The sequence below is a fragment of the Myxine glutinosa genome, chromosome 11 (genome assembly GCF_964187855.1).
Source record: "Myxine glutinosa chromosome 11, kmMyxGlut1.1, whole genome shotgun sequence".
Taxonomy (NCBI): domain Eukaryota; kingdom Metazoa; phylum Chordata; class Myxini; order Myxiniformes; family Myxinidae; genus Myxine; species Myxine glutinosa.
The window spans coordinates 17,191,038-17,205,354 of record NC_136271.1 but is presented as its reverse complement, the minus strand read 5'-3'; the positions used below and the strand labels follow the sequence as shown (position 1 = coordinate 17,205,354).

The window sequence follows — 14,317 nt, the reverse complement described above, 5'->3', positions numbered from 1 at the left end:
AACAACCAGTCATTTCATGGACAACCCTGTAAAAATGCAGCACGGACACCATCAGTTTTAAAATGCCCCCCATGTACACAAGGTATCTTCTGGAGTCAACTTGTCCCACAAAGTTTGTTCCCTAATTCACTTGCAAATTCATGTCAATAGTTTTATATTGATAATAAAGTAAATACCGTATTTTTACGCAAATAATTTGCGGGCTATATATTAAATTAGTTCCAAAAATTCCAACTGCGGGGTATACTCGTGTGCGGGTTATACAATATTTCACCATACAGCATGTGACGTAACCACAAGGGCCCAATATATATATATATATATATATATATATATATATATATATATATATATATATATATATATATATATATATATATATATATATATATATATATATATATATATATATATATATATATATATATATATTTATAGATATATATATATATATATATATATATATATATATAGATAGATATATATATATATATATATATATATATATAGATAGATATATATATATATATATATATATATATATATATATATATATATATATATATAGATATATATATATATATATATATATATAGATATATATATATATATATATATATATATATATATATAGATATATATATATATATATATATATATATATATATAGATATATATATATATATACTGTATATATATATATATATATAGATATATATATATATATATATATAGATATATATATATATATATATATATATATATATATATATATATATATATATATATATATATATATATATATAAAAAATATATATATATATATATATATAAAATATATATATATATATATATATATATAAAATATATATATATATATATATATATATATATATATATATATATATATATATATATATATATATATATATATATATATATATACAGACTTGGTATTTAATATGGAATTTTTTTTTTGTGGGGGTGAACTTACTTCTCAAGATGTCTTAGAACCAAAAGTTCATTGGAATTATGTTGAAATTATTCTAGATTTTGTTAATGTGACCTTTAAAAGAAACAAAAACCACATTTGACATTTCGAAACAAGTAAATTGATCCTTGAAAGTGATGTAAACCGATATCGAACTCAATTCATGGACAGTACTGTGTTAAACTTCTGTACGTTTTCCAGAAGTATGTCTTCATTTTGCACATTAGCCAAAAAAATTTTTAACAAAAACAAAAGTTAAATTACGACTGGGATTACGGACAGTAAAATTACAGTTCAGTACTTCGTGTGACCCCCACGAGCATTCAGGAGAGCACGTACACGTTGAGGCATGCTGTTCACGAGATTTGCCAAGGTTTGGACAGGAATCGCTTGCCATGCAGTGACAATAGCCTGCTGCAATTCACGCACAGAGGTCGGCTGCTGGTCCAAGTGGTCGATTTGACGCGTTAATTCTGCCCACAAGTTCTCTATCGGATTCATATCCGGGGACATGGCAGGCCACTCCATATGCTCTACACCACGGTCAGCAAGAAAGTGTTGGATCATGCGAGCACGATGAGGCCGTGCATTGTCATCTTGGAAGACAAAGTTTCCTCGAAAGGTTGCACGAGCAAATGGAAGCAATGTTTCTTCCAGAATGGCCCTGTACTTGAACTGGTTCAGGTTTCCATTCAGAACAACCAGGTCAGTTTTGCCCGCTGCATGAAAAGCAGCCCAAACGGTCACCCCACCACCTCCAGCTTGGACTCTTGGCACTATGCAATCTTTGTTGTAGGCTTCATGCACTTGTCTGCGCACTCGGACGCGGCCATCTTGACGATAGACCAGAAATCTAGACTCGTCACTGAAGATCACGTGATTCCAGTGTCCTGGCTGCCATTGACGGTGCTCTCTGGCCCACTGCAATCGGCGCTGGCGGTGTTGTCTGGTCAGGCGTGGCTTTCTCAGGGGACGCCTGGCACGATAGCCTGCTTGAACCAGTCGTTGGTTGACTAGCCTTCTGGATACAGGCACATTTGTCAGTTGCTGCCACTCAGCCCTAAGCCGATTAGCTGACTCGGTACGGCCATTGCGGACTAACCGGTGCAGCTGGCGATCATCCCTCCTTGTGGTTCTGTGGGGATGTCCTGGCCTCGGTATTGGAGTAGGGACACCCATCTGAGCATTTCGTTTCAGGATCTTTGACACCTGACCTTGAGTGATGCCATACTGCCGAGCAATAGCACGGTCTTTCATGCCGTAATTTCGTAAAACCACCACTCCATGACAAACAGCATTGTCGAGTTGACGGACCATCTCCAGAGGAAGCGGCAATAACTTTTGGAGACGTGCAGCAGTTGTTTTCCACTAATACAGAACGCAACAACCCTTGTATACCCGACTGTGAAGCCAATCGTCAAATGCACCTGCCCGTGTGCATTGTGCCACCTGTGATATAATCCTGTTGTTGACTTCTTGCTGCGACAGACAATCAGTGACATGGTTCTTTTAACAAATAAATCACCAAAGTGTAAAAGAAACTCACCAGATTGATATACTGAGTTAAGAAAGTAAACCCAAGTCAAGGAAAAAAAAAAATTATATATATATATATATATATATATATATATATAAAATATTTTTATTATATATATATTTTTATTATATATATATATATATATATATATATATATATATATATATGCGTTTGGAATTTCATGTGCAATAAATTTAACAACATGTTGACATTCACAAGATATAATGTAGCATCATACTTGCCAACAGTACCATGTGTGCGAGGCATTGTGCCAAAGTCCCGGTGTCCCCAGACTCATGTGATGACATACACAGGGTGGTGCTACAGGCTGGGTGTGCAGTGCAGGTATTGGTGCAGTGCAGTGCCACCCGCCAGGCAGTTGAAACGCGTAACGTGAACATTAAATCAGTATCTGCATATACACTTAAAGCCCGTGTCACACCTTGACGATTTAGCCAGCGTATGCCGACGTATCAAAATTGAGTGCTGGTGTGAGTCATACGCTGGCATACGTCGACAAATTTTGTGCATGCACGAAATTTGTTGATGAGCTCTGCATACTACGACGTATGCCAGCGTGCTTCAGCGTGCTCTTAACGTAGCCAAATTTTTCATACGTCGGCAAACGCTGGCTAAAACGTCAAGGTGTGACAGCGGCTTTAATACCTGTATTAGGTAGGCTTGGAGCCTCGTAACTCAGGACCCACAAAATTAGCTCACAAGGTGACCTCTGTACCTGCATGTGTAAAGGAACTTCAAAAATCAAACTGTGCAAATTTTGCATCATGGGAGGATTGTAAAGCCTCCTATGTTCAGGGAAAGTGACAATCTAGGGAAAATAATCACTGGCAAAGGGAATCGACTACTAGCAGTTGCCAAGTATGATGTATGATGCATAAAATCTAAAACAAGAGAGAGAAATTGAGGTCCAAATAAACCAGCAAAAAAAGAAATAAATCGGAACGGCACTCTGACGTCAACCAACATGTCTCCACCCACATTATTACATCATTATGCATAGTAGATACATGTACAAAGTTTTGATTTAAATCGCTTCAGCTGTTCTCAAGTATTGTATCACATTTTTACACAACATGACCTCTGACCTTTGAGACTGAAATCGAAACCAGTTCATCTTTGCATCATAATATATATTTATACCAAGTTTGGTCAAAACCCCTTCACTGGTTCACAAGTTAGCACAGCAAGTTTTTTTTAACCTAACAGGACCCTCTGACCTTTGACCTCTTGACCCCATAATCTGATCAGTTAATCTTTGCATAATACAGACTTGTACTAAGTTTGACTTTGATCCCTTCAAACATTAAGTTATTGTGGTAATGAAAACCTACCACGGACTGACGGACAGCCAGAAAATATAATGCCTCTGGTGGCTTTATTGGCAAAGGCATAATAAAAACACCACGTTTTAAATAAACGCACTTGCATGAGCTGCAAGATGGAAAGCTATTTCCAAGGAAGTGTAATAAATCAAAGTAAAACAGTACAAGTACATTGATATGCAGGACATCTGTGATAAAAAGACAAAAGTGAAAGTGGCATTTTCCTTATTACATGAATATTTATATGATCCCTCGCACCTTGAAGGCCCGGGGAGTAACCGGCGAGTTGTTCTCCTGCCAAATCTGCTTGATGAGGTCCGCATACGCCTTGGCGATTTCACCCCGCATTCCCAGCGGGTTATCATAGTTCAATTCAGCCACGTACTCATTTTCCAGGAAGTACTTGGTAAGTGGTGGCGTGTTGCTAAGGCACTACAGTGAGACAACATCGAGGTAAAAAGCTGCGGAAACCCTCTTCCGTAAAGCCATCTACACATTGTATGTATACTGTGGGTACAACGTGCATTGACAGAGCTTTTATTACTCAGCATGCAACTCAATTATCAAAACATTGCCTGAAACAATTGCCTCAAACAAAACAATTGCCTCAAACAAATCAAATTGCCTCAAACAGGGAACCATGATTGTCATGGGGCCCGCAAGGCTAACCCCCGCTCCAGTGGGGAAAAATGGCCTTAAAACGATCATTCATTCATATTCATTCAACTCAATTATCATCTTGATGTTCTAATTTAAAAGAGCTGATACCCTCGGTGATTCTCTATGCTCTCATTGCAGGGAGGGGCTGTTTCGGACTCACAAATCGAGTTTCCTGATTTTATTGAGCAGAGCCCGAGGTGAGGGCACTTGAGGTAAAGACCTTTAATTATATCAGACTTCCATACTGAGAAAGCAAGCCATTTGACTGCAACAGCGTTGTGATGGGTTTCCATTGGACCAGGGCCAAGAGGATGCCTTTCCAATGCTAATTATAACAAGCACTGAAAAGATCATATTTAGCCAATTCAATAATTTTAATGAATTGAAACTATCTTGAATATCTTTGTAAAATCAGAGCTACTAAGAGTCTACAAGGCATTTTCCCATAGCTCAATAGAGTACTTATCTCCCCTATGGCCTGCACTTCAACATCACAGCTCCCTCTCACTTTCATTCCATATAATCTAAATCTCTCAACATCATCAGCTCAACCACCACTATTTGGCTGTCTGTCTGTCTGTGAGAAGGACATCTCAACAAGTTATGGCCGGATTTGGACAAAACTTTGTAGACAGGTTGGGTGTGTGACAAGGATGATTGATTCGATTTTGGTGAGGATCTGTATCTGGATACCAGAATATTTTAAGTGATTCTAGTTACCATTGAGAGATAGGGCCAAAAATGATGTGTAGCATGATATCTCAAACAATTATAGACAGATTCGGATGAAACTTCATGGATTATATTTTAGTTGAGGTCTGGATGCAGATCCGACCAATCAGCGGGATATAAAACATGGCCTGGCGAAGGTATGCTCTTTACTGAGTGCCGTTCCAGTTGGAATACCACGTCACGAGTCAAAAACACAAGGTCTGATGCTTTGCCATTGCTGGTAAGTCGGTGCTCGGTTTTTTAACCACCTCTTCTCCGACATTGCTCCCTCTGCTCTTGCTCTCAGATATAGGATGTACAGTCACGTGAAAAAGTACTTTTTCAACATATTTCAACATACAGCGATTTGATCTTTATTTCAACAATGTTGAGAGATAAAGGTGATATAATATAACAAATATCATGAAACATTTACATTTTGTAGTCCATTGTATAATTTAAATCAACATAAATGCAAATTTTGCATGTGGAATAAGTAAGTACACCCCTACATTTATCACCACTTCAACAACAAACAACAACAACATGCATTTTAAGGCCATTTTCCCTGCTAGAGCGGGGGTTAGCCTTGCGGTCCCCATGACAATCTTCTCCATCTCTCCTTGTTAACCCCCTTGCCCGCATTTCTTCTTCCACCATCTTTAGCCAAGTCTTTCTCGGTCTTCCCCGTCCTCTACTTCCTTCTACATTCATTTCCATCACTCTTCTCAACCAGTCACTTTCATCCTTCCTCAACACATGACCAAACCATCTCAACCTGTTCCTCTTCACAACATCAATCACAGGCTCTATTCCCATCATTTTTCGCAATTCATCATTTGTCTTCCTCTCTCTCAACGATACTCTGCAAATCCATCGAACCATTCGCATTTCCACCCTTTCCAACCTTCGTTGCTGCTCTATGTTCATTACGCATGTCTCGCTCCCATAAATCATAACACTTCTCACACATGCAGCATACATGTGTGAGATACATACATACAGCATACATTTATCACCACTTCAAATACCTAAAATTGGAATCAGGTGCACCAGCTCACGTGCAAATGATTAGAACATCGTTGGAGAGGATCTTGGAGGAACCTGTCTTATATAAACCTCAGACATTTAGTTTGGTTTGCTCTTTGTTGTTGAAGTGTGCGGCGTCACCATGCCTAGATGAAAAGAGCTCTCTGAGGCCTTCAGAAAGAAGGTTATAGATGCCTACGAGTCTGGGAAGGGATTTAAAAAGACCTCCAAACAATTTGAAATCAATCATTCGACTGTCCAGAAGATCATCTACAAGTGGAGAAGATTCCAAACAATTGCCAACTTGTTCAGGCCAGGCCGCCCCAGCAAGTTCAGCCCGAGAGCAGACCGCAAGATGCTGAAAGAAGTCTCTAAGAACCCCAGAATGTCATCACGGGACCTACGGGTAGCTCTTGCCACTGTTGATGTCAAAGTGCACGAGTCTACCATCAGAAAGAGGCTGCACAAATTTTATCTACATGGGAGGTGTGCCAGGAGGAAACCTTTGCTGTCCAGTAAGAACATCAGGGCAAGACTAAAGTTTGCCAATGAACACCTAGGCAAAGACCAGCACTTCTGGAACAATGTGCTCTGGACAGATGAGTCAAAGTTAGAGATATTTGGCCACCGTACCGGAAGACATGTTTGGCGAAAACCAAAGACAGCATTCGACCACAAGAACCTGATACCAACTGTAAAGCATGGTGGTGGAAATATTATGGTTTGGGGCAGCTTTGCTGTATCAGGGCCTGGGCAGCTCACCATCATAGAATCCACGATGAATTCTTCATTGTACCAGAGGGTGCTTGAGGATAATGTGAGGCCATCTGTCGGAAAGTTGAAGCTCAACCGAAGGTGAACCTTGCAACATGACAATGACCCTAAACATACCAGTAAATCCACCAATGAATAGCTGAAAAGAAAGAAATGGAGGGTTCTGGAATGGCCAAGTCAAAGCCCGGATCTAAATCCCATCGAGATGTTGTGGGGGGATTTGAAACGAGCTGTGCATGCAAGAAACCCCTCAAACATTGCACAGCTGAAAGAATTCTGCATGGAGGAGTGGGCAAAAATTTCTCCCAGTCGATGTCAGAGACTGGTAGACAGTTATAAGAAACGCCTACTTGAGGTTGTTTCTGCCAAAGGGGGCAATCCCACCTATTAGAGCCAAGGGTGTACTTACTTTTTCCACATGTGAAATTTGCATTCATGTTTATTTAAATTATACAATGGACTACAAAATGTAAATGTTTCATGATATTTGTTATATTATATCACCTTTATCTATCAATATTGTTGAAATGAAGATCAAATAGATGGAATGTTGTATATGTTGAAATATGTTGAAAAAGTCAAAACTTTACATGGGGTGTACTTACTTTTTCACGTGACTGTACGTGTTGTTCGAGTGACCCCTTCCTCGGTAATCTTCCAAAATCCAGGCTGAATGCACATCTCTAATCCTTCATTCCTTGCTTCTTCCCTTTAGTGCAACAACTTTCCAGAGGCCGTTCTTTGCCACTCTTTCCTTTAAGGATTTAAGCAGGCAGTGCATTGCCACCTCAGGTCATCCCCCATCCTGACCCTGATCTTTATTAACCCCATTAACCCTTGTTAACCCAACACTCTTACTTGCCGGTTTCAGTGCTCCCTCTGTTTCTCTCTCGCTATTTTCTTTTCCTTTCTTTCTCCCTTGCTGGTCGTGCCCAATTGTTTCCCGCTACCCCACTGGCAATAGAAACCTCCTCTTCCATGAACCTCACTCTTGTAGAAAAAAAACAAAAACATGAAATGTAAACATTTTCTGATACCTGCAATGCTGAGTTCATGAAGCACGTGTTGCCGAGATTGCTGAGACCCCTGAGACCCGGTTGGTGTGACCTTGTCGAACGACACGAATCGGAAAAATCACAGCTGTTGCTCGACGTGCACCCGCCAATGGATGAACCCGGTTTGGAAGAGCTGCAAATGTATAGCACAGCTGGGGAACACAGCTTTGGTTCACTGAACACACACCTAATAACCAAGCAGCACACAATAAGACATGCTGGTTGTCTCACACCGTGCATTAAAGCAAAAAAAAGTTAACTCAAAGCAAAATGCAAACAGAGCGTTAAAAACGAACAGGTGGATTGGGTTCCAATATTGCCTTGCTACTTCTTCTCAATGTTAGACTTTTAATGTCAGTACTCAAAACAAAACAAATACTGACACTCTTCCCATTGCAGCGAGTCGGGAATTCAATGAAGAAGCATTGGGAGATGAGGTGATCGCAGAAGGTGAGGGGGGAAGTGAGGGTGCAGGAGGGGGAATTGAGGTTGAAACAGGTGGGTGGAGAGGGACAGGAAGGGATGTCAAGCACTTGGATGAATTTTGGGTCGTCAAAGTCGAGCTGCAAGTAGTAATGGGGACAGACGGTGGTGGTGAGGTATCATCTAACAGTGGGGAAGGTGAGGTGGAGGGTTGAGGGGATTCAGAGTCACGGGGAGTGCTGGGGGTTGAACGGCTTTCATCTGCAAAGAGTTCAGACCTGAAGGAGTGGTGAAGAAAACAAAAAAAGGGTAAAGAAAAGAGAAGGGTAACAAAACTGGTGGAAGCTTCTGGCATCAGACAGAACAATGTTGAAAAGCAAGACAAAGGAAGACGGCAGATTCCCGTTAAGGTATACACCCGGGAACACAAATATGATACATCTTTGGGGTTAAAAGTATTCAACTACATTGGGATGGACAGTCTTTACCCATAATTCTCCACTGGTTTTTTTAAAAAATTCTCTTTATGGCACTGTGGAGAGACGTTCCACAATTGGATATCCACACTAAACCGTAATTTTGACTTTTTTCTTTTTATACGAGATCGAGGCTCGTGTAAGAGCTAACATCAATCACAAAAAAAAAAATGCTTTCACATTTACTGCACCGAATCCAGCTCTTGGTGTTGTGTATCATTTACCGCACCAGGTCTTTGAATTGGAGGGATTACCCAGATTTGTCGACACCATCTTGGACTCGTGCGTTTTACACGGACTCTACCGCTATACCTGACATTTCTGTTTCATCCATATAGCTTGTCTGTAGGTTTTCTCTAAACCAGGAAGCAAGCTGTCATGTCAATAAAATGACTGCATTAATTAAATTTGTATCATCTACTTCAGAAAAACATTCACAACCGACGAAAATACCCATCAAGGATGGGTGATAGGGGAGAGTGGGAATTGATGAGACGGGAGAGACAGAACAATCATGTAACGGTTGGAATTTAAGCCCTGCCCATCATAATGCTGTGGAGTCAGAATATCACACTATTTTAATTACTCAGCGATCATTGGACAATACAAACCAAACCAGCTCCTTAAAGTATTATGACAACACAACCACAGCTGCTGCTTGTGAGGCTGCACAGTGGAAAATTGTATAAAGGATTAACAGATCAGCCGCGGAATCAAAACGCCATCTATTAGGTCTCCGTCGTGGAGGAGGATACGTTCTCAATCATATATTCACTGAAAAATTCACATTGCCAATCAATCAAACGAATCCCTTAACAGCACTTTTCATTTAGAAAGTAGAAAATGCGATTTACAAAGGAAAAAGTTTTTTTTAAATAGTAAAAATTAAGGAAAAATAACAGCAAACTAGAACATCACTTGGTAGAACGCATACCTCCGCAGGCTGAACAGTTTACGTTTTGTATCCCACTGATAGGCCAGATCTGGATCCGGACCTGAACCAGAATCTAATCGGCACGTTTTTATCACGTAACCAACTCATCCACCAAATTTTGTTTCGTCTCCAAACTCTGAGATATCCAGCCAGATATCGTTTTTGGCACCATCTCTCAATGGTGAAGAATCACTTTAAAATTGTGGTATCCGGATCCGGACCTTCACCAAAATCTAATCAATCGCCCTCGTCAGATACATAACCTGTCCACCAAATTTCGGCTGAATCTATCCATAACCTTTTGAGATATTCTGCAGACAGTCAAACAAACAGGCAGACAGAGACAAACAAATAGGCAGACAAACAGGCAGACAAATGTTGGTAAAGTACGGTAAAGTTGTGTACGGTAAAGTTGTAAAGGTACGAGTAAACCACAGTACGGTAAAGTTGTGCTACAACAAACAGAACAGTATGGTACAGTAAAGTTGTGCAACAACAACGGAGCAAGTTCTTGATTTTCCTCTATTATTCTCTAAAAGTGCTCAACTTGTGGAACATACACTCGTACAAATAAATTGGCATGGGTGATACAGGATTGAGAATACGGGTAGGGTGGTTAAATACATATAGATTGCCTGTAAGCATATCCAAACGAGTGTTCCCATCTCAACACGTCGCTCATTTTGCTGGGATCCCAGATACCACGCATCCATGTGTACACACCCTTGCAATATCAGCTTCCCATTTTCCTCATCCTGCATGTAAACAGGCCTTAACCATTGTGAAAATAATAAAATGCATAAAACAGCATGTCATGGAAACATCACCTCTGCGACGGAGACTGCCATGACCAAGTCCCATCTTCATTCTTCTGTTCAATCATCAGCAACTGAAGATTCAGAAATAAAATTACCATGCAATAGACACAAATGACAAGAAAATGCACATTGTAAATTTCATTCACAGAAACATGCAAGTGTGGCAAAATATACCACAGAAACCAACCTCCATTCAGAGGAATCAATCAAATCAATCGCAAAGACCCCAACATTGTCACAAAAAGGCCCAGCTTAACTCAGCACACAAGTCATGTCGGCAGTTATCCAAGACCTCAGGGTGTACAGTTAAGTAAGCATTGCCACGCAAATATGAACTAGAGCCAGTTCGATGGCATGCCATCGCACATCCCCACGCTTCCCATCGAAAGCAAAGTTGAAAGATAGCAAAACGTTCCACCAGGAATGACCCAATACACCATTTTGGTTTTAAAAACAAATTCCGTTTTGACCCCTGTGAGCATCCCCTGTGGCATGAACCGGGAGTCAAATCCAAAGAATCATTGCATATTTATTGCTTCCCCCAATGTTCATTGCATGTACAAAGCTCCATTAAAACAATGTTGAACTAGAAATGCACTCTTCGACATCACGACGTCGACTGATGCCTCCGCCCACATTATTGCATCATCATAATACTTGTATCAAGTTCGATTTAAATCCATTCAGCAGTGCCCAAGTTCTCACATTTTTACCTGACATGACCTCTGACCTTTGGCCTTTGACCTCGGGACCCCAACATCTAATCAGTTAATCTTTACTTCATTATACACACCCGTACCAAATTTGAATTGGATAACTTCAGCCGTTCTCAAGTTATGGACCTATTACAGATATGACCTTTGACCCCAAAATATAATCACTTCATCTTTACAATATTATGCATACCTGTACCAAGTTTGAATTAGATCACTTCAGCTGTTCCCAAGTCATAGACCTATTACATATTTTACCTTTGACCTTTGACCCCAAAATCTAATCACTTAATCTTTATAATATTATACATACCTGTACGAATCTTGAATTGGATCACTTCAGCCGTTCTCAAGTTTTAGACCAATTACAGATTTGACCTTTAATCTTTGACCACAAAATCTAATAAGTTAATCTTCACAACATTATATGTACCTGTACCAAATTCTCAAGTTATCGCGGTAACGAAAACCTATCACGGACGGACGGATGGACAGATAAACTGAAAACATAATGCCTCCAGCGACTTCATCGGTGGAGGCATAAAAATGTGCCCTTAATTGCTTTTTTTGGTATTTGACCTTTTGACCCCACCCCAGAAAATGGGGCCAAAAATGATAATGTTCTCACTTTCTTGCCATGTGTTGATCATAACTACCAGGTTTGGTGAATTTCTGCAAACCCCTTTAGGAAGAGAGATACCGTGATGGACGAACAAGACAAGGCAAGAGACGAACAATTGTTTCAACAAGACGAGATGTTGCCTTGGAGATGCATGTGTCAAATAAATTGCCAAGAAAACCTTAAGCCAGGGGATCTAAAGGAGAAAATAAAATTCAATGCCTGGAATATCCCGCACAGTAGTGCACGACACAGAGCCAAAAAGGTCAGACATCCTGGTTACCGCACCAGGTCTCAGTGCCCATTGTCATCTTGAAATATTACACAGAGAAATGTTTAAAATGCACTTATGTGAAAAGAACAAGCGTTACGCCTAGGTCCCCCGTCGGGGAAGTGATGTGAGTTGACAAAGTGGAACACGCAAAAAACATGCTATGATATGATATTTCGCTCACAAGGGTCAGACATACATGGAGGCGGCCATCTTGGATTTTGACATGGCGACCCAATTTTCAATAGCGTTCTTCCTTATGCCGAGATACACCCACACACCAGAAGGTACTTCGCTTATTTTTCAAGATATTTCACTCACAAGGTTCAGACATATATATGGTGGCGGCCGTCCTGGATTTTGACGTGGCGACCCACTTTACAATAGCGGTCTTCCTTATGCCGAGATACACCCACACACCAAATTAGAAGTTGGTACTTCGCTTATCTTTCAAGATATTCTTCTCACAAGATTCAGACATACATGGCGGCGGCCATCTTGGATTTTGACATGGCGACCCAATTTTCAATAGCGTTCTTCCTTATGCCTAGATACACCCACACACCAGATTAGAAGTTGGTACTTCGCTTATTTTTCAAGATATTTCGCTCACAAGGTTCAGACATATATATGGTGGCGGCCATCTTGGATATTGACGTGGCGACCCAATTTTCAATAGCGTTCTTCCTTATGGCGAGATACACCCACACACCAAATTAGAAGTTGGTACCTCGCTTATTTTTCAAGATATTCATCTCACAATGTTCAGACATACATCGCGGTGGCCATCTTGGATTTTGACGTGGCGACCCAATAGATACACCCACACACCAGATTAGACGTTGGTACTTCGCTTATTGTTCGAGATATTTCGCTCACAAGTTTCAGACATATATATGGTGGCGGCCATCTTGGATTTTGACGTGGCGACCCAATTTTCAATAGCGTTCGTCCTTATGCCGAGATACACCCACACACCAAATTAGAAGTTGGTACTTCGCTTATTTTTCAAGATATTCCGCTCACAAGGTTCAGACATACATGGTGTCAGACATACATGGCGGCGGCCATCTTTGATTTTGACGTGGGTTGCACCCACACACCAAATTTGAATGCGGTCCTTCGCTTACGCACGCACACACGCACGCCCGCATGCACGCACACACACACACACACACACACACACACACACACACGCCCGCACGGACGGACGGACGGACACACGGACGGAGGGGAAAGCCATAGTCCCCCTTTCACTCCGCTGAGCGACAGGGGACAACAAAACATACCTGCACTCCAGCAGAACAACATACCTGATTTTGGCACAATCCCACATCTTGAACTGTTTTCTCTGGCTTGTCGAGGAGTTCGTAAGAATTGCTCAGGCACTTATTCCAGAGTCGAGTTTCTTTCTTAATGGGAATGTTGAATAGCTGTCTGATCTTTTTCTCAATTGTATCTAAAACAATCCCAAAAAGCACCATCAATGTCGTTTTGAGTCCTTTTCTGAAGGAAAGGGTGTAATCGCTGATGCTCACTCACCTATTGTGTCGACCTTGCTGAATTGCACGTCCACAGTTTTGTTCTGATCATTTTTGTTGCCCAATACGAGTTTGGTGAGATAGACTTCCACTTTAAAGTTCTTCACAAACATCCCTTGTTCAATAACCTGTGCAAAGGAAGCCACCACGGATCAAAAACACTGAAACTGATGGAAACGATAACTTGCACCAATGCAGAAAAATATAGTAACAGACAACTTACCACAATTAACAAATCATCATTGCATTTTCATTCAGCAAGCAATTAATCAAATCAGAGATTATGTTATAACGAGAATGGATGCTTTGGACAAGTACAATTTGCATAAGAAAACATTGTTTAGTTTGTGCTATCTTACGAACACGCAACTGCCCTTTCCCCCCATTTGTGGAACTGCCTTCCTAAGGCTGTTCTATCATAC

General features: G+C 40.5%; 1 protein-coding gene across 2 annotated transcripts in view; it reads right to left on the bottom strand.

Annotated features, from left to right (window-relative positions):
* The window catches only part of LOC137436460 (ubiquitin carboxyl-terminal hydrolase 15), a 115,345-nt gene that overhangs the window by 55,851 nt on the left and 45,177 nt on the right, over nucleotides 1–14,317 (bottom strand). The window contains exons 4-9 of one of the 2 annotated variants that reach the window (XM_078786442.1): nucleotides 13,897–14,023; nucleotides 13,668–13,813; nucleotides 10,761–10,822; nucleotides 8,484–8,801; nucleotides 8,083–8,233; nucleotides 4,130–4,303 (exon numbers count right to left, since the gene is read on the bottom strand). In XM_078786442.1, the coding sequence (XP_078642568.1) occupies nucleotides 4,130–4,303; nucleotides 8,083–8,233; nucleotides 8,484–8,801; nucleotides 10,761–10,822; nucleotides 13,668–13,813; nucleotides 13,897–14,023 (978 nt within the window). The remainder of the gene's footprint in view (nucleotides 1–4,129; nucleotides 4,304–8,082; nucleotides 8,234–8,483; nucleotides 8,802–10,760; nucleotides 10,823–13,667; nucleotides 13,814–13,896; nucleotides 14,024–14,317) is intronic. The other variant, XM_068130259.2, reaches the window with a different exon arrangement.